Source organism: Octodon degus, unplaced genomic scaffold (genome assembly GCF_000260255.1).
Source record: "Octodon degus isolate 3935 unplaced genomic scaffold, OctDeg1.0 scaffold00063, whole genome shotgun sequence".
Classification (NCBI taxonomy): domain Eukaryota; kingdom Metazoa; phylum Chordata; class Mammalia; order Rodentia; family Octodontidae; genus Octodon; species Octodon degus.
In genome coordinates, this window is record NW_004524639.1 from 2,312,665 (window position 1) to 2,338,325 (window position 25,661).

A 25,661-nucleotide genomic window follows, 5' to 3' on the forward strand; every position below is an offset into this window, starting at 1 on the left:
ATAAGAAAAGGGTTCTGAGAAATAAATGTAAAAATTCACTCAAGAGAAAGGTTTAGAAAGAGATATACCCAAATATTAAAAGTGATTAACCCTGATTGGTGGGCCCCAGAATGGTCCTTTTTCCTGCTGTCTTTCCCTATTTTCTATTTTCTCCACAGTAAACATGTATTTTTACCATAAAAAAGTAAATCAAGACAAGTTTTTAAAGATGAAGAAATAGATTTTAACCACTCTTTCCAGTTGTGCGGAAGTCACAGCTTGCAGATTTCCCATCACTCTCCTGTGTGTGTGTCCCTCCAGCTCACTCTTCAAGCTCATCTCTTTACATTCTTCCAAGGTATACCCCACACACTAACAAGCCTTTCTTCCTCCCAGACCTATTTCCCCTCTGTTGTCTACCGTGTGTGTGTGTTTGTGTGTGGGGGTGTTTTAATGTATTTAATATAGGATCTACAGGGTCTCACTATGTATATCTCACTACACAGATTGCAGTCATAGTGATCCTCCTGTTTACAGCCTCCCAAGTGCTGGGAGTATAGGTGTGCGCCACCATGCCCAGTCTCAATCCTATGTCAACATGCTCTGTGGGCGGGATTGGCATGGCATGCTGGGGATCACATCCTGGGCACTGCACTCTGCCTAAGCAGGTGCTTTAATCTGCTGAGCTATCAGGCTGGCCCAAGCCTATGTTTGGAAGGATAGTAGTCATAGATTTATTGAAATATAATCCACATGTCATGTGGTGTACCCATTAAAAATGTATAATTCAACTGATTTGGGTATATGCTCACACAGCCGACATCACAATTGTTTTTGCAATAATGAGCTACATCCCCACCCCTTGTATTTGTTTGTTTTTGTGACAGGGTCTTGCCAAATTATCCAAGCTGGCTCCAAACTTTTGATTCTCCTGCCTAGACCTCTCTTATAGCTGGGATTCCAGGAGTACACCACCACAATGCTTAGAACATTTTCAATATCTCAGGAAGAAATCTTGTACTCTTTAGTAATTCTTTCTATGTTATTAATTTTCCCACCCCTAAGCAACTATACTTTATGGCTCCAAAGATTTGTCTATTCTAGACATTTCACATAAATGGAATCACAGTACGTAGTCTTTCATGACTGGCTTCTTTCACTTGCTAAAATATTTTTAGTATTTATCCATGCTGCCATAATTTCTTTCCTTTCTAAGTCTGAATATTATTCAATACTACATTTCATTTATTCATCAGTCAGTGGTCACTTGTCTTACTTCACCTTTTGGCTGTCGTAAATAGAGCTGCTATGAATATATACGTGTCTTAGTACCTACTTGTGGTCCTTTTAGGCTTACATACCTAGGAGTGGAGCTGCTGGATAATCTGGTATCTCCATGCTTAACTTCATGAGAGACTGCCAAGTGGTTTTCCATAGTAGCTTCATCGTTCTGCATTCCCACCCAGCAATTTCTCCACATCCTTGCCAACACTTGTTGTAGTCTGTCTTTTTTACTGTAAGCATTCTGGTGAGCATGAAGTGATGTCTCACTATAGTTTGGATTTACATTTCTCTGATGACTGTCTTTTTAATCTTGATTTAATTTTGGCCCTTTACATTTGACACTTGACATAAATTTTCATGAGGGTAACCACCACCATCCTGCTAGGTTCTGAAAAAGGAAAACCATGCAACTGCTGCACAACATTAGTCAAGAGGTTTACTCAGACCATATCTAGCTCATTTTTCTGAGTGTATGTGTGTATGTGTGTTTCCGCTAGCTAGTCTTTGAAAAAAGAATAATAGGGAACATCTGTTAGAAAAAGCAACAGTTGTACTTATTAAGACCTATCTCCAAAGAAGAGGGATTTTAATTATCTTGTTAATATAAAGTCTGTTAAACCTTGAATTTTTGTTTTTAGAGATAGGGCCTCACTATGTAATTCTGGCTGGCCTTGATCCCGCTGTATAACCCAAGCTGGCCACAAACTCCCGATGATCCTCCTGCCTCAACCTCCTGAGTGCTGCAATAACAGGCATGTGCCACCATGCTTGGCTTGTATTTTTCAAATTATCCACCATGCATAGATTTATCTGAAATACAATATATATTCTCATATAGATTCATATACATGCATATATTCATATTTCTCATATACATGCACATGATATAGTCTCCTATTTATATTCTCATACATGTTACCCACGACTGCTGTTGTGAATCAGTGATTCTGTGCTTGTGTGTGCGCTACCTGTGAGTCTGTGCTGAACAGTTCACATGCAGTTTTCTCATTTAATCATCACAGCAACCTTGTAAGATGGGTGTAATCATTGTCTACCTGTTACTGACAGAGAAAGTAAACCTCGGAGAGGTTTAGAATTGGCCTAACGCTTCACTGCTGGGTATGGAAGGGAGAGCTGGGCTTTGAAACAATGAACTCAGGAATTAATGCTCTTAGCTATTATTTGTGACAGGCTTCAAGGAGACAATCTGAGTGCCCAACTGTAACTATAACATGGTTGCTAAATAAAACTATGTTCTTAATTCAGAATAATTTATTCATAAGTAAATTTTCAAACATCATCCTATATATCCTGTAAAGGTAACTTATAACTCTTTCAAGTAGGATAACATTTGGTTAGTTCTTTTTTTCTTTTTTTGGCATTTTAGGGAAGGGTCTGCAGGGTGTTCAGGGTCTCACTGCTGGATCAGACTTGCAGTGATGTGCCTGTTTACAGCTTCCCAAGACCTGGGATTACAGGCACATGCCACCACGCCCAGTCTCAATTGCTGTCTCAGTGAGACCCAGGTGCAGGCCCTGGGGATTGAAGGCCTGGCCCCTCCGCTGAGCTATTTGGCTGGTCCTGGCTAGTTTTAAAGGTACCACATTAAAAAAAAATAAATAATAAAGTTACCACATTCCAGCTTCAAAGAGTTGCCCTGAGTCCTACAATGTGATGACCCAGACTCTGTTATGTGGTCTACATTTTTTTCGTGGTTTCCTTCAATTTTTTATCCTCTCATTCCATGTAATGTTCCTCCAAACTAAAGCGGGAAGTCTTGTCAGATGTGTTCACTGACATCTGCGGAGGATCACTGTAAACTCAAGGCTGGCTTGAGCTACATAATGAGACGAAAGTCAGCCTGCATTATGCAGCAGAAATCCTCTCAGAAAAATGAAAGAGAGGAGAGGGAGAAGGCTTGTGTTTATTACAATGTCAGTGATCTTTATGATCAACCAAGAAAACTGCAATAGTTGAGATTCAGGGAGAAATTTGGGATGTTTTTGTTTTCAAATTCTAAGGAAATCAATTTGGAATGCCTTGCTGTGGGTTCAGTTTTGCTCTCCCTGTGCTATATTAGTGAGAGTGGGTGTGAAGCTAAGAGGAGGCCTAAGGGAAGCTCTTTCATTAAAAGGAAGGCCACCATTTCCCATAGACTAATGGCCACATTCCATTTCCTCAGGGAGTAGGGCAAATTACTCAGCCTGGGCCTTTAGTCTTTCAGTTTCCACTCTTGGGAACTGTATTATTACCTTGTAAAACAGAACATCTCTCCTATTAGCCATTAATTGAACCCATCTTTTTCCTCTGTGAGAAACTATAATGTTGAATTTTATTCTTGGAGCTCTGTATTGAGCCTCTTCCCTTTGGAGATTAACAGTGCCAAGACACCAGGAGAAGGCACTGAGGGTACGATGGGCATGGCAGGAAGTAAGTGATGGAGCATCAGAAGTTATATATGTCCCAATAACCTTCCTTGGCTTGTTCTGTCCATCACACTGGCTTGCCTGGGAAGTGAGCTTTGGTAATCATGTGCTGAGAATGAGAGCTGGTGCTCCTGCTTGTTCTCTCCCACTCAGGGTCTTTCTTGAGTCATTAATTGAAAGGAATAGCTTCGTGCTTTAAAAATTAGAAAGGGGCATAAGGTGAAAGGAGGTCATTGGCACTTGTATTCTTTTTTGCAAGATTTGGGAACAACCCCAAGAAGGTATTTCTGGGCTAAGTGCTTACAAAAATATCCATGAGAGCATCAAACCTCTGGCTCCTCTAAAGGCCATACTTAACCTAAAGGCAGTTTTTTAAATGTCTTATTTTATTTTATTAGTACATGTTTACAATTCATACAGTTTACATACACCTCAGGGCATGGCTACATGTACATATTACATTTTTTGAATCCTCTTCCTTCCCTTTTTCCCTCCTCCTATGGTTTGCCTATCCTTTTTTTTCATACATTTTTATGCTATTTGTCTTAGCTCATGTTATGGCATATAACGTTTACATTGATTGGCTTTATTAGAATCCTGTAAATTTCCAATAGAGAAGTGGTCCAAGGGAATAGGGGTGAGGGGTGAGGCAGAAGAAAAGAGAAAATGAGAGGAACAAAGATGCAATTTTTAAAGATTTATAAAAATCTGCCACTGCCAGAAAATTCTATAACCAGGCTGGGTGTGCACTTAAGGTAGTCTTGGATGTGAAGAATACATTCATTTCCTGTGAGGAACATTGCCTTAAATAGGACAGTATGTGTTACTTTTGTTTGTTTACCACTGAACAACCATCACATAGACATGTAAGCATTTGTTCAAAACATTCACTTCTCTCCAGTCTATGGTATCTTACATTGTGTACGCATGTACACCTGTGTGTGCGTGTACATAGTAGGCATGAGATTTTGCTAGTATTTCTGTGTGTGCTTATACACATTTTCATATATAGTATGCTCTCTCTCCCTCTTGTCTTATAAACAGCACCAAGATGAAAGCAAGCAAGCCATAAAATAATTAGACACTTTTCCTTTCCCATTGCTTCACAGTAACCACAATATACAGACAAAGAACAAAGAAATGTTCCTCCTCTAACGGATGTGGCTTTCTCTGACTCTATTATCAGAAAAATTTCATAGAGCTTCTGCTGTTCTGAGCGACCTGTGATTCAGATCTGCAACCATTAGCCAGTAACTATATGGAAAGGGGCCATCTCTAGGGTAATAGCATTGTAAATTACAATCAATGCACTCAATTACATTCAGAAACCAAAAGATAGGGAGCGTTCCAGTGTGCCTTGTAATCAGCACCTTTGAGAATGTAGGTAACATCATTTTGAACAAAAAATGGAAGCTGCTGAACATGTTCGAAAATGAATGTTGGAATTAAATCATCCTTCTGATAGGAACAGCACCTTATATGGCAGGCAGCCATTTTGTCCCTTAATATCATTTTATTGATTTTTTTTAAGAAAAACTAATTTGTAGCCTCCTAGCCAAGAATGTCTTTAAAAATCATTTATTGCTCTAATCAGCCTGGCAGAGCCTTTCTGTCATGCTGATAAGGAAATTAAACTTTTCTCATACTGGGTTTACATGCCTCTTATGTGCAGATGTTTTGTTTTTCTTTCAGGGAACTAATTCAGAAGTTGAAATCTTTCATCAGCTTCTATAGTGCTTTGCCTGGCTACATCTGCAGCCATAGTCCGGTGGCTGAAAATGACACTCTGTGCTGGAATGGACAAGAACTTGTGGAGAGGTAAGCGTTTTAAAGTTAAATATAGCAATATTTGAGGAATACTCATCATATATTCATCCTTTATTCATCTAAAGGTTAATGATTGACCTCAATTAATTTCCCAAGAGAAATTCTATACAAAACATATGTGAAACCCTGGTGCAGTGGTCCATACCTATAATCCTCGCCACCTAGAAGGTGAAGCACAAAGATTGCAAGTGCAAACCCAACCTGGGCCATTCTGGTCTCAAAATTGAACAAATATAAAAGGGCTAGGGAGGACCGGCCAAATAGCTTAGCGGATTAAAGTGTGTGCTTAGGCAGATGCAGCTGCTGGGGTTTGAGGCCCTGCACACCACGCTGGGCCCACCCCTGGGGCTCAGCTGACCTGGTGATTGAGACAGCATGGTGGTGCATGCCTGTAATCCCAGCACCTGGGAGGCTGAACACAGGCAGATCATGACCCTGTAGACCCTGTACTAATAAATAAATAAATAAATAAATAAATAAATAACTCTTGTTGCATAGGTCCTGCTTTACCTTGGTCTTAACCATCCAGCAGAAAAGTATAAAAACGAAGTATAAGAAGTAAAGCCATGGTGTTATGTTGAGCTGTAGGGGACTCAGGTCAACAATTTCTGTCATTGCCAGTCAAGCGGAAGACCCAATACTATTATGAGCTACTGGACTCTTTTAAAATATTTTGCTGAGTTTACACACCTATAATATTCAAATAATGGAACTTAACCAAAAAAAAGGGATACAGATGAATGTCCATTTTGTATCTGTGTATTCAAAGCGGTTAGGATAGATATATAGTTACATTCTCTTAATGAATAGAAGGATTTGTTCTTTTTTTTTTTTTTTTTTTCGGGGATTGAACTCAGGCCCTTGTGCTTGCCAGGAAAGCGCTTATTCTACTGAGCCATCTCCCCAGCCCAGAGGGATTTGTTCTAATGGTGTTTGTAAATAGGATAGCATGTCCGCATCTTGTACAGCAATTAACCACTAGGAAGAATGTAAGCAATGTGTTAATTATTGAAACTGTCCTACCAATTTAGTTTGAAACTGTCTCATTGCTATTTGTTTATCAATAAAATTATGGAAAAAATTAATGAGGAAAAAATAAAAATAAATAAATAAGTAGGCTAGGGACATTTATTTATTTAGCTCAATATGAAGTCTCTGGGCTCAGTGCTCAATACCTTAAAAAAAGTGAGTGTGTATGATGTGACAGATGCTACGTGTAATTTATAGCTCTCATACAATTTAGAAACTTTGAACATCATAAAAATTATGTACTCGGGGAGATGGCTCAGTGGAATAAGCACTTCCCTGGCAAGTGCAAGGTTCTGAGTTCAATCCCCAGTTCCACAAAAAAAAAGAAAAGAAAAAAAAATTATGTACTCAGGGACGTGTTACAAACTTTCAAGCATAAAACATCTCCTTTTTGGTTTTGTATTCCTCTCCTCATTTGAGAACCTTATTGAAGAAATCTTATTCATGTTAATAGCTAACATTTGTTGAGAGTTAATTATTAATGAAAAAGCATCGTGGTAAATTTTTCGTGTGTATTAATTTTTACATGTACAAAAAATTCTATGAAATGTATACTGTTATTTTTTCACATTGTACAGAATATGGAGTTAAAAAGAAAAGGGAAAGTAATGCCATCTCACGGAGGTTTTACTGAATATTTGCTCATTTAAGGATTTGCCAGTGCAATCTGTGCTATGATCACCAGTGAAGAATTTGCTATCACAAACAAGGGAATGATATTCATTGATTTAGCAAATACTTACTGAGCCCTAGGTACCAGACATGTTGAACTAAATAAAGCATGGGTTTTCATTTTTTTGTGGGCTAATGGTACTCATTACCTTGAATGTGTGAGGCATCACTTGAGATTTAAAAATTGCATCAAGAGGACGGAATGAATGCTTAGGAAACCACATGGAGTTGATGAAGCTGCCTGAAAAACCATTTGTACAAGTGATGGTATGGTGTGGAGGAAAATTCAAAAAATACCTGAAATCGAGATCCGAGTCTTGCACTAGTTAGTTTCTTAGCTTAATGCAAGTGACTTCATTTCCTTAGGCCTTGGTTTTTCCATTTTAAAAGTGAGATGATTGGATTAAGTCCCTTCCATCTCTGATAGTCTGTGTGTTTTCTCCTTATGTATTCATTCACTGACACCTTCAGTGGTTGTTTTAAGATATTGTGTAAACATATGGCCATGTACTGGGGAATATGGTGAAAAGGGCAAGTTACCTGCTTTGAAGAGCTTACATTCTAGTGGGGTGCAGTAGCAAGATATGAGATGCTAGATGAAATTTCTTCATCATGCAAGATCATGGCCATAAGAAGGCTCTGGAGTCATATATACTGGAGTTTGCATCTCACTTCTGCTACTTCCTGTGCATAGCCTTGCCTGCGCATAACCTTCCAAGTGTCAAGGTCCTCCTCCGTAAGAGAAGGGCATCTCATAGGGTTGTACCTAGTAAGTGAGGCTATAAATGTGAAGCCCCTAGGAGATTGGCATGTACTGTTACTTCTCTTTTTTACCCTCTTCTCTTCCCTCTCTTAACTCTCCTCTTCCTAACACAAGAAGAAATTCGTGCCTAAAGATAGGTTTTTCCTCATCAAAGCTACTTAATGACATGGTGCAATTAAAATGAAGTTGCATGCCGCCCTGGTTGAGATACTGAATTTGTATGGTGACACACTTCCCTGTAGCAAGTGTGAACCAGACTGGAGGAACTGATGTTCTCACACAAGCTACTCCATTCTGGAGAAATACTGTGTGTTCCTCATCTCAGAAGCTCATGAAGTCCTAAGTAGAATCTTGGAAACACATTTAACTTTTATGTAATATTTTTAATAGAGAAAAGGAGTTGGTCTTTGATTCGTTCCAATTTATTATAAAATAGGTATAAACAAAGAATATATTGTTTTTTTAAAATGTTAAACATTAAACTTAAATAATACATTGTTTTGAAAAGAAAACACAAGACAAATATGTCGTTCTTGAATAAACTTGACAACAAAATACCACAGTCACTCAAGTAACTTTTCTGTTCTTGAGTTAGTATGGTAAAAAGGGAACAGTTCCTGAGTATTTGTTATAAGTAGCATGTCTTCTAACTGGTCCCTTATTAAAAAAGAAATTTGAATTTATAATACATAAATTTACTATAGTTTTCATTCATTCATTTAATGAATAGTTAAGCACCTAATATGTATTAAATACCAATGTTGGTTTCACTGTTATACATTAATTTGTTTCAGGAAATAGAAAACATGCTGGATATGTCTTATTTTTTTAAGGGGAAAAAATCACCTGATCAAGTTTTATTTAACTAACATATGAACCTATGCATCTTGAATCAGTGAAAATTTTTTATTGAATTTTGTTCATGATAACTACTTCATGACCAGTATACTGTCGTGAATGATGTTGTCCTATGACCAAGAAAGTGCTTTTCTATCAACTGACATAATCCCAAGCCTGTTGAATTTGAATGAGTACAAACATGAACCAGATGTGCTTTTACACCATCCAAACAACAACTGAAAAAAAAGGTGTTTTGTGTGTGGTAGTGAAGATGAAACCAGGGCCTCCTCTGTATAAGGCATCTACCACAAAGACACCCCACTCCCAGCCCATGTTAACTGAATTATTTTTTCAGTACTAAGGATTGAACTTGGGATCTTATGCTTGCCAGTCAGGTGCTTACGCCACTGAGCTATCTATCTCCTTAGCCCTGAATTTTTTTCAACTTGTAAATATTGTAGGGTGCTGAGCAACACAATAAGATAAACATCATAGAATAGAGGTAATTTGTTATTCCAAACTCTAGTTTTTACTTCCAAAAAATATTTCTTTCCAAGTAACTTCTGTTGTTGACATGTACTCTCAAGGAAAGAAAGGAAGCAAAGAAGGGGAAGAGGGAAGAAGAGGCAGGGACAAAGGGAAGGAGGATGGAAGGGAAAAAATCAAACATATATTGGCACATAGCATAAGGGTAAAATAATCCAAGAAGCAACTCCTTGGTTAGTAACCTCAGGTTATAATTAACCTGTTCTTGTATTATTGACCTAATGCCATGATGAGACTAGGGAATAGTATCAAACTAGGTTTTTTGAAAAAAATTCCTCAGGAATACGCACTTAATAATATGAAGTTCTTTAGCCTGAGGACATGTGTGCCCTCTATTTCTATCATTTATGAAGATTAGCTCTGCACTCGTGCCTCAGCTATACTTAAAACCTCTTTTCAGACCTTTTCACTGAATTTCTCATTTAATTTAGCCTTAAGTAACAGTTTCCACTCCATAGTGTCAAATGAGTTGTAACTTTTGTTATCTTTGTACATTGTGCTTGTATTCCTTAGAAAACACTTTACTTTTTTAGAGAACAAAAATAATGAAAATCAAGGACCCTGACAGAAAATGAGTCTTGTCATCAGAGATACTTGATCATAAAGGAAAATATAAATGCTGAAGAAAACCCTGAGCACTGTCCATGACAACTGGGGCATCAGAGAAGCTTCTGCATCCTGCTGCGGTTATACACATCAATCAACTTTAAAAGACTTAAGCAATGTATTTACTCTCTGAATAACCATATGCAGACAACCACTTGTACTTGACTTTGTGGCATGAGGCTTTAGATCCCCTTGTGATCCTGCCATTGCCGCTGATACTGCTTATAAATTATGTTTAGGGCTGAAAGGCCTGTGTTAGGATTTGTGTCTACTTGTCCCACCAAAGTATCATGCAGTCATTGGGGCAGGCTTCTAGAATTTGTGATTAATTCATGACCCAATGCTGGGATTATGGGTGTGAGTGCTACACCCGCCCTGGGGCAGATAGACTAAATCCAGTATAAGAAAGGGAGAGAGTCTTGCTAGCTTCTGCAGCCACTGCTCACCTTTTACTCTTTGCTGTTTTATACCCACTGCCACGAACAGCTGCCCTCTGTCATGTGCTACTTTTCCTTGGAACCAGCCAAATATGGACTGAAATCTCCACTGTGAGTTAAATAAACCTTTACTTCCTTAATTTTAAGTGTCGAATATTTTGTCCCAGCAATGAGAGAAAAGTAACACAGACAGTCTGGGTCCAGATATCAGCTCCAGGATAGTTCCCTTATCTTCTGGCTAAGAGTTCTACATAGATACTTCTGTCTATTGTGAATCCATATTCATCTTGTGTTTTGTCCTGATGACTTTGGGTTACTCATGTGTCACACTAGGCAGTATAGGATACTTCCTAAGACTTGCAAGAAGCTCATTTTGTTAAGATGCTTCTTCTCCATCAATCTTACCTTTTAATCTTGAGAAATTCTATACACAGTCCTTATTTCCATGGGCCAGCTAAGTTTCTGAATATTTATAATGCCTCTGCAATATTTTTGTGCATAATTACAAAGGTAGGTATGAGAATATGTAAAGAAAATATTTTAGTTCTCAAAATATTTTGTTCTTGTCTCAGAATCTTGTAGATGTTTGAGAAACATGAAATAGGTAGGCTACATTTTTCTGCTGGGCTGGAGAGATAGACCGTGGTATATCAGCAATAATTGAACAAGGAAAGCTTCAACACCTGCTTCTAGATGTGTGCAAAAATGAGATGAATGAAATAACTTCTTCCTCCCCCATGATCTAGGGAAAACAGTAGACTTTACTTGATTCTTTTTTTTTTCCTTCAGAACCGGAGGTTGAACTCAGGCCCTTGTGCTTGCCAGGCAAGCATTTATTCTACTGAGCCAACTCCCCGGCCCCTTGATTCTATTTTTGTGATGTAGTTACTTTAGGGATACTATGTTCTGAGGAATTTGGGGAGGGAGCAGATTTCTAGCACTGGCAAGTTTTCCACCAGTTCACATGAAAGAGGAAAAGACCTCCGAGTCTTCTATCCGCTAGTAAAGAAATTAAGTAAAGACCCACATGCCATACAACACTCATTCCAGTCTCAGCAGAAGAGGCCATGTAGCAGTTGTACATGCATAGCTCCCATGCTGTACTGCGAATTTAGGCTGTTTGAGATTCTTTTTAGATTTATAGTGTGGCTTTTTTTCCCAGAGGGTTCAAGGTGGAGTACATGCAACTTTAAATAATAACTTTTTTTCCAAAGAAAGCAGTAGTGAGGCCAAGTAGTTTGTAGCTCAGTGGCAGAGCATGTGCCTAGTATATGTGAGGCTTTGGGCTCACCCACCGGCACTGCAGAACAAAAGAACAGCCATGGTAAAGCAAATCTGTAAGATAAAGTACATAAAGAGCAGGAAGCTACAGGGAAAATAAGTGATGGATGACTATCGCGCAGTGTTGTTGAGTCCCGCCATCGCGACATCTGAGTCAGAGGTCACTTAGTCACAAGTCAGATCCAAATCATGCTGACACTGAGGCTCGGTAGCCCTTCTCAGGAGTCCTGTTGTGACAGTTTGACAGTTTAAAAACAAAGTTCAGTCTTCATCCTCTTTGCTATCTTCTCATGACTAGTTCATCCTCAGCCCCCTATGCTTCAAGAAATTCTACTTACAAAAATTTGGTAAGAGGAGGGGAGCAGATAAGGCTTCAGTGTTTGTTTTATTACTATCTATCTGCACAGTTCTTGCTCTTTTTCCCAGATGCACAAAACACAATGTTGAATTCTTTCTACTTTTGAGAGCTATCATGTTAGTACTAGCATATTTCCTAAAATAAAAGTATTGTGGTATCAGTCTGCTTGCTAGTATGGCAGTTTACATATTCTCTCTTACCTCAGATAAGTCATAAAAGGCTTTGACAGAAAAATGGCTTTTGTAGAAAATGACTTAATTTGGTATAGCATGAAGTACTCATGGCAGCTAGCAATTCTAAAACATCCTGATAAGGCATTTGAAGAATACCCCCAAGTATTAATCTGCCTAAGAGTTCATATTGCTATATTTTTCATCATAGATTTATCTCAAAAGTAGTCCTTAGTGACAGCTATTTATCAGGACCTACTCCATGACAGTACAGTGACATTTATCCCTTTAGATTATGGTGTCACATACAGTGGATTTACCTTCAATATTGAGTGAGAATAAACACAGCTTATCCTGCTCACTGATGACTTAATAGCATGTGCCACATTCAGGATGAGCTGTACATGGTCGACTGTCATGGCCTAAGTAGCAGGAGAAGGTGTCCTCACAGCTCAGCGCAGACACGTCTATAGGCCACCTGTTGAAGGCTGGATAGCTTATTACTTTAAGCAAAGTGCATCCTATTAGTACACAATGTAAGCCCTTCCGGGGCTCAGTTGGAGAGCATTTGGCGGCCTCCAGTTTAAGTCTGGCACATCTGGACCCTCAATCAATAAACATGGCCTCCTAATATTCTCCTTTGAAGGTCACTCTGCTGATTGGAAAAGCTGTGTCTTCTCTTACCATCACTGCTCCATGCAACAAATTTCTTTTGTTTTGGCCTGGAAAGCATAAGTGCTGGCACCATGAAGAAAATACCTGCTTTTGAGAAAGTATTAAACTAATATATGTGAGTTTCTGTCCCTCCCAAGTGTTATTGCCTTCTTCAAAGCAATGAAGGTGGTTTGGTACGCCACTGATTAACTTTATTACTGCTACCAGTTCTTCAAACACTATTTCCATACCTTCTTGTCAAAGGACTGCACACAATTGCTTCTCAGACAGGTGACTGTCAGTGGTTCAGTCTCAAAATCATAGTGAAAAGATCCAGAGAGAGTAAGAAACATGAGCCAGGTGCCTGGTGCACGCTGGGTAGAGCGCGGTCCTTTGAAAGTCCCAGATGGAGATTTGAATCTTAGTTCAGGCACTAATTGTGTGCTTTGGGTGTGTTATTTAGCATCAAGTTCTGCAAGAAAGGATAATGATGCCTACTGTTGTCATGATCCATTCTGGCACATAAGCAGTGAATAAATGACAGCTGTGGTTAATGGTCTCATCACCATTATAGCATGGTTGAGCAAACAAGGGAAATGTCCAGAGCAAGAATGAACAGGTAAAAGTAATTCTTCCCACAAATGCCAACTGGATTTTTTTTTTAAATCTAAAAGTCTTTCTGAACCAAACTATTGAATGGGATGACTGATCAAGCAGACTTATTCCATTTGGGGACCACTTAGAGTAAGAGAGTGAAACAACAAAGCTATTTACTTTTTGTGACACTGGAAGCTTTAAATGGAGTTCCCAAAGAAAAGCTCCCAGATGTTTGGGGTGAGACCATCATCATTGATGGGTACAATATAAGCCCATTGTGTTGGGTGGTACACATTCTGGTAGATAGATACAAAACCTGTCCTCTTCATGAGCATAGAATTTAAGTGGGTGGAAACTGAAAGAAACAATGCTGCTGTGTGTCGTGAGTCACCTGGCCTTTTACTAATGAGGCAGGTCGTGGCCTTCCTTTAGTGATGTCAGTGTCACTTTGTCAGCATGCGACTGACTGCCAAAACAAGTCATATCTCCTGACACATTTTTCAAATTACTCTGATTCATGAGGGTTGTCACTCAGTAAGCAGCACGGAAGATGGATGCTTGGGGCTTGGGCAGTGAAGGGCAAGCAGAGCTATTTTGGGGAAGAATTTCTCTTAGGTGCTTCCTGCCAGTGGCACTGCTCTCAGACCTCACCTGGCTGTTTTGATCGCTGCTGTTGTGCTTCTGGGATCTTCGTGGTAGCTTTCATCCTCTGTGGGAAATGGCTGGCAAGTGCTACTTGTTTACAGCTGCTGGGCCCACTTCTTGAATCACAGTTTTGGTGATTTCTTTCAAGTCAATTATTCTCTTCGGGTTTTTGCTTTTTCCTCCTATACTTAAGCAAATGTAAAATGTTCTTTGGGTTTCTCTGATGATTGTTATTGATAAAAAGATAGGCAAGGAGTTGAGGGTTAACAAAACCACACAGACAAGTTTCAAAGTTACATGATAAACATAAGGCAGTACAGTGTTTGTTCAAGTCTCAAAATTCGGGTTGGAATCCCTGCTCCATTACAAATTAGCTCTTTCTTTTTGAGCCTCGTTTTGCCCAACTGTAAAACGGAATTAGTAACTTCTTGCTTGCCAGATTGTTAATTACATTCAGGCAGATTGTAAAGTGCAAGGTATCGCATCTGGAACATCGGAGGCCTCCAGTAGCCTGGTAGATATTATTGCCTTATAGTTAAGAATCCTATTGGTGCTGAAAGTTTGGCTCAATGGTAAATCACTTGCCTAGTGGTAAAGGGGCACTGGGTTCCATTTCCAGCAACACATACAAAAACATACTCGCACACACACACACACACACACACACACAAAAGCTTACAAAAACAGACCTTACAGGTCTTACTTGGAAGGCAGAGAGAAGTAGGTCTGATTTTTAGCTCCTTTTGGTGACTCATTAATTAACATTTCAGAAACAGCCTTATCTACCTCCTCTGATTTTTTCACCTTTGTCTCCTGCAAAAAAAAAAAAAAAAAAAAATCAAAATTCCTCTCTTTGGGCCTGTTCGTATAAATTGTGAGCATTAGGACCCACTAAGGATTAAGGAAGAGTTATTTGCAACTAAGAGTATTCCCCTTCCATATCTCACTTCATAGAAAAGCCATTTGAGACCATTTCTCCTAGAACTTCTTTATAGTGACTAAGCTGGATAATCTTCTTAAATTACATTAGAAACCAGGATGAACTTAGTTACAGATCACATCTAGTTACTGAGGACTCTGAAGTCCTTTCTAACACCCTTGGGTTAACCTTCATGGAAAAGGGGAGAGATCATTAAAATCAGTTATGATTTCCCAATTTTTCAAGCCAATGAATTTTATTCTTTTATCTAAGTGTGGCTTTGATCCTTGGCTTTGTCTCTTTCCTAATGTGGTTTTATTTCCATGTAATGGAAATTTCATTTTAATTCGTAGCTCAAATGTCTCAAGAGCTTCCAGTTTCCTACCTTCTGCCCCACTGTGTCTTAATGATACATGTGATCAGATGGATCTGGAAAGCTACCCAAAGGAACTCATCCTTGTTTTGAGCCCCTCATCTGTCCATTTCATCACCTTTCTTCTTGCAGTTCAGGTTGGACAGCCATGTAGGAGATTGTCCTCTGCAAGAAGACCTGCTGGCAAGCTAATTTTAAATTACAATCAGGGAGGACTAAGATGAGGAGTTTCCTAAAAGGTCTAAAGAAAGACAAGCTGTTGGGCTGACTTGCCCTTACTGATCTTTAATGTCATCCTGCATCCTCCTGTGTCATGCCCTAATCTCGTAGCACCTAGGCTTCTCCCTGGCATGTCTCCAGGAACTCTTTATAGAAATATTTTCATTTCTGTCTGTAATCTTCTGCCACCTCCTTGAAGACAAGTGCTATAACTTCTACCTATAGAGCTCATTATTTAGTCATAGAGTAGATTCTTCATGCTTGTTTTCTGAATTTGGTGGGTAAACCAGCACACAGATTTGTGGGTAGCTGACCTGAATACTAGACCTACCCTCCCCAAGGGAACACTGTATGTCTTGGGCAGAATACTCAAAGCCTCAGGGTTTTTTTTTCTCCTTTGGAAAAATTGTGAAAGTAATGCTTCCCCTGCCTACCTTAAAATGTTTTCATAAGTATCCAATAACAAATGCATGTAAGGTGCATGTCAAAATACAACCTATAATACCAGTATTTTGGGAGGTTGAGGAAAGTAGATTGCACATTTGAGTCCTCCCTGAGCAGCTCATCAAAACCCTATCTCAAAATTTAAAGCGGGGGCCTAAGGATAAAGCTCTGTGGTTCCTGGGTTCAAGCCTCAATATGTCCCCAAAATTATAAAGCTATATTTTATGTTTTAAAATATAGAATTAGATTTTAATATCAAAAAATAGATCACATGGGGGAGAAGTTCTGGTTGCAATAAATGAAACTGCACACTGGATAATGAACACAGAATTACAGGATTCTTTTTACTGACACACTCTCAGGCAGCATCCTGAGCCACTTTCTCTCTGCATATCCCTCCAGAAATACTACTTTTAAAATATTTTGTCCTTAAACCAGCCCACCTATCCTACAAATTCTATTTTTAAGCAAACCAGCCCCTGATGTTGTATAAACCAGTTAACTCCAGATAAGGAAATACTTTCAGAGATTGGTAGCATCAGTTTAAAGTAATGAAAAGACTGAGTGACAGATCCTTTTAAAATAAATGCACTTTTATTGCTTTCAAACCCATGTGAGAACAGTGCTGGGAATTGAACTTGGGAAAAGACAGCATGTATCAGGGAATCAAAGCAAACAAATTAGAATGATTGCTAATGAGGCTATTGCTGTGTGACTGTCCTGCTTGAAGACCACCATCCTCAGCTTGGCTAACGCTCCCCTGGTGAAGCCTATTTATTTAAGAAACTCTTTTATTTTTCCCCCCATAGACATGAAGAAAGTCCCATTAAAAATCCCTCTGCATGGCTTCTTGATAACCCAGCATTTCCAAACCTCAGTGGGTGGCATCTAGCAGCAGTGTTCTGCACTCTACTTTAACAAATAATAATCTCAAACAGCAAACACCCTCTGGCCTCCAAAGAGATGCATCTGTTCCAGTTTTGCCTGGGAGTCTCCAGTTTCTGCAGATAAAGTGCCAAGACCCAGGAAACTTCTCCATCCCCAGGCAAACCAGGGACAGTTGGTCACCTTTTGCAGCCTATGATTCCAACAGCTACTTAATATGGGGGGAAAGATGTGTGGATTTCACATTGGTGGGATGGAGAAGAGGTGGTGAAACCACAGAGCACACGTTCTCTTGGTGCTCTGCCTTCACTGTGTAGTTGTGCTTATCTTTTCCTCCCCGAGACATCGTGAGCACTGTTGTCTTTCCTTTGCGCCCCCATGCTGATGGGGTGCAATGGTACTACAGAAAGCAGGACTGAACTAGCACAGGTGGTTGATGGTAATAACAGCTAGCATTTTAGTGCACCTCAGGTGCTGTGTTAGGCACTTTGCTGGTATTGGCTAAGTTAACTATCACAATAGCCTTTAAGGTGAGTACTGTTAGTACCTCCATTTTTCAGATTTTATTGAGGGGATTAAGCAAACTAGCAGAGGGAGCACACTCATAAGTAAGGCAGATGGGATTTAAAGGCGGCCAGTCCAAACCCTACCCTAGTATACTACCCTGCCTGCTACATGACTGACCTCTCTCCTTCGGCTTCAAAACTCCTCCACCTCCTTCCATTCTGGATGAATGTATGACATAAGCTTGTCCCTTATTATCTAGTCCAGCAGGCCCAAAATGGGGCTTCTGGCCTGCTTTACTCAGATCTGTGTTCCCAAATCCTGGCCTTTCCTTGATTCTTCCTAGCTCTAGACCCAAAAGAGTACCAGTGCCTTGCCCTTATCTCCCGCTGCGCTTCTCTGCTCTGGCGTCCTCCCAGGAGTGTCAGCCAGCATTCTTTGGAAGAAGCAGCTCTTAGACCCTTGCATCAGGATATCCTTCACTTGCTTCTGAGGCTAGCCTTCCATCCAGCCTCATGTGCAATGCAGCTTATAGTGAACCCATGCATGGGGAACATTGGAGCCCATGCAAAACAGACCCCTTAAGCCTTAGGCTAAGAATAAAATCTGGACCCTAATACTACCATGAACTTGGTTTGTGATCTTGCTCAAGCCACTGTCCTTTAGTTTTTTCTGTGATTTATAAAATGAAGGGATTTGACAAAGTGTCCTCTAAATCTCTTCCTATCTTTGGTAGCATGATATCCTATGTTGAGATTTTTGGGGGGAGTGGGGGTGTTTAAAGAGAGAGGAATGCCATAAAAGAACCTTAATGACTGAATTTCCAGTTCTGTCCCTGATGGCTTTCCAAATACACCAAAGTGAAAGTGATTCTAAAGGAGCCCCAGGGTATAATCACTCTCATTAAGATGGCAATGAGCTCTTCATTTTACTCTTCCAGGTATTGTTGGGACTACAGGGAGGAAGGTAGGTTGGCTGTTTAAGGTACTGCCAGAGTCATTCTTGGTTTCTGATATTAGAGACTAGAGGGGTGAGATTCACATAATTAAATCTTAAAGAAAATGTCTCCCCTGTAGCATCACATAGCTCCAATGGGGCTTCTGAGAAAAAAATAGAATTCAGGGGCTGTTACTCCAAATAGTATTTAACATATCTGCCCAGAATGAAAATTACAAGCCCTCTAACCGCAGAGATACGTCAGTGATGGGAGAGATACATCTAGAGAAGTGCCAAGAGCTGAAGGGCAGGTAAGAGCCGAGGAATACAAAGTGGCTGAGAAAACCAGAGGGAGGAAAACAACCTTTCCTCTTTCCAAGACCCTCCAGGCTGGAGAGCTTGCGTAATTTTAACCTAGTTGTCCTTGTGTGCATTGCTGTGAGCTTTTATTAAGTATTTATGTAACTTTATATTTTATCAAGTGCTTTACAATCACTTTTATTTGGCTTAGTAAAGTTTTCCTGGAATCCCATCTACGTTATGATGAAGAAAGTCAGTTCTTGCTTGCTTAGCACCTCCATGCATGCAGCCTCACATGAGAGGCCCCCTGTTCCTGCAGCAGAGCAGATGCAAAGAGTGCAGAAGATGAGGGCACCTGCAGCCACCGAGGCTGTTGGGCTGGGGGTAATAAATGCTTTGGGTCACCCCTCCCTTGCTTTGCTATTCTTCAACTTTATTTTACTGCTGTCAAATAGCGTGTGTTGATGCCAGGTTTGGGCCTGTAGAAGGTACAACTCTTCTGAGGTTGGCGCATTGGCTCTTCCCCTCTGCCCATGCCCACCACTGCACCAGTCAAGGACTTGCTGAGTGAGTTTCTTTCTGCTGCTTCAGGGCCCGGACCATAAACTTAGTTGTAGGACTCTGGAAATGACTTTAAGAGAGAACAGCAGAAGTGGCATTTCAGCAAATAGACAAGACCAATTAGGGTTCTTGCGCTAGCTCTGTCACCATATTCTAGTCAGTCCCTTCTCCACCCATCAGCCACACCCAGCCAGCCCCCTGTCACAGATTTCTGGGTGCTGTATGTAGAAAGGTGTGTCTGTGAAAAGGTCATCAGTACAGGTTGAACATCATTCATCTGAAAGTCTCAAATTCTTATTATTTGGTTGTTGCAGGGTCACTACGCAGTTCAGCCTCATAGTGATCCTCCTGCTTTCAGCCTTCCCAGTGCTGGGATTATAGGCATGCACCACTACACCTAGACTGTATGGCTGGCTCAGCCTGCCCTGGGGGCAGGTCTTAATGCAGCATGTGGTGCTGGGGATGGAACTGCCGTCCCTACACTTGCCTAAGCTTGCCTAAGCAGGTGCTTTAGCCCACTGAGCCATCTCACTGCTCCCCCTCTCGGTAATATTTTGACATGGCACCATAAGTGGAAAATTCCCCATCAACCATGCATGATGGGTCACACACAAAATACAGGTGCACTAAAAATAAAATTACCTCTTCCATACATTTAGACTTTGTGAATAAGGTATCCAGGAGACATAAATGAATGTCATTTAGACATGTGTCCCGTAGCCAAGACATTTCATCATGTGTATGTAAATATTCCAAAATTAGGGGGAAAAAAACCTGAAATCCTAATCACATCTGGTCCCAGGCATTTTTGATAAGGGATATTCAACCTGCAATAGCACTGCACACCCTAAATCAAAGGTTTGCAGTACAACTCCACCATAGTTATTGGATGAGTGTTTCATGTTCTGAAGATCAGGTTTGCCAATGTCAAAATTTCATGTGGCCCATGATTTCTAAACTGGAACTAATGAGCCAAAACATTGGAAAATTCAGGTTCTCCAGAAACCAGGATTCTATGGCTGAGCACAGGCCTGTGTAGATGCTCACTAGGTAAGTAATGAATAGACAGCATTTGCTCTTTGCTGGCTCTGTGGTTAACAGAAGATAGCAGATACTTTCTCAAACCTAGCATCAAGTTTCTTCCCTAGGAACTATAACAGTTATGTCAGAAAATGTGTTTTCATACATGTGAATCTCGTTAATTCAGACACTGAAGTGAGCAAAGCTTAGACTATTAGAATCAGGTTTGTAATTCAAATCAATGTTGCTAACAGGTGTCTAGCTTTCATAGGCTCCGTGTGGGAACCAGGTGATTGGTCTATGGGAATGAGACAAAGAATAGGCGTGGAACTTGAGCTGTAGGACCTCCCCTGACTGGCTGGCTGCCCAAGTAGGACACGTCTCACTACTTGAACGGTGATATTCGGTGAGGCATAGGGGATGAACACTGACATTCTCCAGGTAGACATTGGCTTGTAACATGGGGTGATCTGGTGAGTGGGATACACTGGCATGGTTTTCTGGCAGGCTGCAGGCTGCAGGCTGCAAGCTAGTGTAAGATAGGGCCTCAGTCAATGGTTGTTGACTTGAGGAAGACTGACAAGTAGTAGGCAAGAGTAAGCTAGATTCTGCACCACCTTAGCTGATCTTTGGGAAAACACTTCCATTTCAGGTCAGTTCAGTGGATGTTTATTTGAGTGCCTACTGTGTGCCAGGCAGTGGGAACAGCAGTAGACTAAACATGAGTCCAAATTAAGAAAACAGGACAGAGCTGAGGTCATACAGCCAAGGGAAACATGAAACATCTTGAGGCAAGTGGAAGTCATGCCTGAACACCTGGGCCCCACTCCAAAACAGGAAATAATGGCTGTGGGAGAACAATACTAATTCCAGAGCCTGGGGCTTGACAGTCAGCTAAGCCAACACCTTCCTGGCTTTGTCACCATTGGCTTGGGACCTGCATAGGCCTAATATCCAGGTGGAATGCTTTCAGGCCTCTGAGCAACTGTGGCTAAGACAAGATAAGTTCAAAGCAGGGAATGCTCTAGCTTCCTGTTAAAGTCTTTTAGCTGTACCCTTTACTCAGGACCTTGGGCAGCATGTTAAGTGAAGCTCAGTGGAGCAGTCAGAGCAACAATGAGCAATTTTTACTTTGTGCTACTGTATATACTGGAAATTAACACAAGAGAAAAATCTTCAAGTCATACTTTTCCCTAGCTCAGTTTTGCCTCTCAAACTAGACTTGAACCAGGGAGTTGTGACTTTAAGGGTGTTATTCTTCATATCAGAGATGATCACATTCATGAAGAGATGACTGCTGTAGACCTTGCAGACAGCACAACACCATTCTGAAGGCGCACGTGGGTGTTTTCAATCTAGTTCATTGCTTGTGACAGTTATGCAAAGTGGAAGGAGGATATTTGCTAACATTTTGAAGAGGAATATATACTGGGGGGAAGAGGAGAAAGTGGGATGTGCCTCCTGACACACAAAGTTGATCACTTGGGAAAATTGGGGTGACTGCCCTGGGCCCCAGTCTTCTGGGGCCTGAAATTAATTTTGAACCACTTAAGGGCCTGTCTGCCAAGCTGCCCCTCAAATGCCTGTTGCCTAGAAGTTTCATGAAGACCCCTGTGCTGAAGATTCCTCTTCAGGTAGACCTCAGTGCTTAGAGCCAGCCGCTCACACATCAGCATGGAAGTGCAAGGCCAGCGCAACTGCAGTGCACTGCTCTTGCCCCTTTTCCCTGGTACCAACCATCCTCACTTCTGCTTGCATTCACAACTGGCATTCCATTTTCTTGAGTTCTTTCCATGTAGGGACAAGAGAGAATTTGAAGCATCTAACTATTGATTGAGAGATTCATTTATACTCTCTCAAAAAGTTTATTTTTCTTTGTTAGTACATGTTTGTGGTACATAATGATTACATTCACTGTGTGGAGTTGGTATGTAGGCATAGCACATCTTAATCCTTTTATCCCCTTCCTTGTCCCTCTGTATTCTCTCCATTCCCTCTATCTCTTGTCCCCTTCTCTTTTGCAAAAGACCCAACTACCTGTTTCCTACTACCTATTTTTAATGTTGCTCATTAACTTATTTCCATTTGGGGTTTCTCATATGAGAAGCCATGCAATATTTAGGCTTGAGTGTCTGATTTATTTCACTTAATCTTCTGGTGTCTAGTTGCATCCATTTTTTTTTTTTTTTTTTTTTTTTTTTTTTTTTTTGCGGAACCAAGGATTGAACTCAGGCCCTTGCACTTTCCAGGCAAGAACTTATTCTACTGAGCCATCTCCCCGGCCCCATGCATCCATTTTCTATAAATGAATTAAATTTGTCATCTTTATGGCAGAGTAGTATTCACACACACACACACACACACACACACACACACACACACACATTTTCCAACCTTCCTTTATTTTGGCCTTTCTACTTTGGTTTTCTCATCTGAAAGAAACCATAAAGTATTCGTGTCAGACATTGTGTGTCTGATTTCCATCACTTAACTTTATGGTACTAAGGTTCATCCATTTCCTATAAATGACTCGAGTTTATCCTTCGTTATGGCAGAGGTACAAGTGCCATTTCTTAGCCACTCACCTGTTAATGAACTGATGGGCTGTTTCCAAGATGTAGCTATTATGAGTCGTGCCGCTACAGCAATGGCTATGCATGAATCATTGTAATGTGATATTTTAAACTCTTTGGGAAGATAGGGGTATAACTGGGTCAAAGGGAATTTCTATTTTTAGTTTCTTGAGGAACTGCCATAACAATTTCCATAGTGGTTGTACTAGTTTGTGGCCATTCTTGCTAGAGTAAGATGAAATCTCAGTGTTTAATTATCATTTCTCTAATGGCCAGTGACAATGAATATTTTCTCATGTACTTATGGGCCATTTGTGTTTGTTTAATGAAGGGTTTATTCACTTAATTTGCCCATTTCCACTGGGTTTTCTAAGGTCTTTTCAAATAATGTTCATTCAATACTGCATGCCACACATTGTTTGCGAAGATCTCACATCATCATCATAGCTTCATATAGAAAACTTTCTATGTGCTGGCACTGTAATCTTCAAGGGATGATTAGAGCGCTGACCTCATGAGTGGATAATGGGTTGTTTGGAGCCTGATTCTGTTCTAGAAGGCAGTGTGGCTGGGTTTCTCACCATGTCATGCCATGCCCTGGACTACCTCAGGACTCTGCCAACAAGAAGGGCACAGCCATACATGGCCCCTGTGCCTCACATCAGAACCGGGAGCCAAATTAGACCTCTTTTCTTTCAACTTGCCTACTTAGCATTGCTTGTATGAGCGCAACTTTCTGACATTTCTTATAGCACCTGACCTCCAAATGGTGCAAGCAGCACCACTCGCATTGTGCAGATGGGGAAACACAGCGCAAGAAGGCTGAGTTACTTCTTAGAAGACACACAGTAAAAGACGGACCAGCTTTCAAATCTGTATTCTGTTCTACTTCTGTTGGGGAAGGGCAGCATTGGGAGTTGAACACAGGGCCTTGTTACTAAACTCTGCCCCTAGTCCTTTGGAAATTCTGATTTTGCAACAAAATCTAAGTTGCCCAGGCTAGCCTTAAATTTGTGACATTCCTGACTCAGCCTCGCTGAATACTGGCATTATAGGCAATCACCATCATGTTCCAACATAACTGATGTTTTTCTGAGTTAAAATATAATTTATAAAAAAGTACATTAAAACAGGTATGGATTATTTCCTTTGGGTTTAACTTCCACTGTGCAAGGAAATATCTGGTCAGAGTTTTCAGGGCTAAAAACACTCAGTGAATGACTTTGAAATGATTGAATGGTAAGTCCTATCAAGTTCCTTATTCTAGTCCTCCTCCTCTCATTATTGAGCTTTGAGTTGTGAGTTTTTGTTTCTCTTTTTTAAAGAGTTAAGCACAGAGCCTCAGCAGCTTGCCAACACATCTGCCTATCTTGCAGTTCTCTCAGAAGTCACGGGTGTTATTCTTGCTTCGCTTCCCCGTCTTCCCTCCAGGCTCCTCTGCAGAATTTGTTTCCGCAGCCTACCATTCAGGTGATGCTGTCTCATGCGTTTTCCCCCCTGCCGGCCCCTCTCTGCTGGAGACTGCTCCTCGCAGCCAGAGACTTTCCTGCCCATGGCGGGTGACATTAACTTCTTGCTCTTTCCTCAACAGCTAGAAAGTATTGTTTGCCGCTCTGGGTTTCAGTGACTTCTTGATTATATCCCAAGACAAATCTTTTACTTCTTGTTCACAGTGGGGTTTAAAACTAGGCCAAAAATGGATTCCAGTGCAGTTCTTGCCTTCTATAGCCAATGTCCACTAAATGCGATACTAATGGGTTTGTGTCCCCTGGTTTCTTTCCCAGTTTCTGCTTTTGGTGTACCAAAAATCTATTTATAATTTCTGAAAGCCCCCACTGACAATTATGAAAAACATGTTTGATTGAATATGAGCATACGTAAATAAGTGAACTGTTGCTGTTCTTATTAAGCATGTATTTTTAAAGTAGCTGTTTTTTTTTCTTTGCTTCCTTTCTCTATGAATTTAGGTAAATTAAAACTTCAACTCTGATAGAAAAAGTAACATTTTCTTAGGCCTCTTCATAAGATTTTTTTGCAACGCATGTGCTAGTTTGCTTTTAAAGCTTTTTATGCTCTTTAAAGGATCCCATGATCCCAATGGTTATTGTGGCGGGATTATTTTCCAAGGAAACAGTCTGACAAATCACGGTTGGATTAAAGAGTACTTGCAATGTTGCAGTCTTGCCAGAAGATGGCACTGTGAGAATGTGATATCTCCAACTGCTTTTGGGCAGCCATCAATAGCTAAACAGCACTTTCAACTTTTGTGAAATCAAATACTTCTGACCATGGAGCTAATCCTTGTGAAACTCACTCTCCAACATGTGCCACCAATCTAATGGCGAGGGGCAGAAGGAAAGCGGTTACCACACCCTAATCAATATTAGCAATGTTAAAAATCAGCAAGGTACATTTGAAGAACTTTTAAAGAAAGAAATTTATTTTAGTTGTTTGATTTTTATTTTTAGAATGGCAACAGACAATAGTTTTGTAATTTTGCACAAAAAATTTAAAAACAAAGCCATACATAACATTGTATCGGGGCCGGGGAGATGGCTCAGTAGAATAAGCACTTCCCTGGCAAGCAAAAGGGCCTGAGTTCAATCCCCAGTTCCACAAAATAAATAAATAAATAAAAATTAAAAAAACATTGTATCATGGCAATTATGATGGCATTTTGTGACACACTTACATTTCCATTTTAACATAGTGTGGCTTTTTTAATCAGTCATCTCTAATACATAAGAAACTTTTACCTATTTACTCATTGAATGTTGATGGGATGTCTCTGAAGAAATTTGTGACGTTGCCTG

The 25,661-nt window shown here is 40.3% G+C and overlaps 1 protein-coding gene across 1 annotated transcript in view; it reads left to right on the forward strand.

Moving 5' to 3' along the window:
• Positions 1-25,661, forward strand: part of Gpc3 (glypican 3) — a 515,396-nt gene that overhangs the window by 358,721 nt on the left and 131,014 nt on the right. Inside the window, exon 5 of the mRNA XM_004634481.1 lies at positions 5,382-5,507. Coding sequence (XP_004634538.1) covers positions 5,382-5,507 — 126 coding nt within the window. The remainder of the gene's footprint in view (positions 1-5,381; positions 5,508-25,661) is intronic.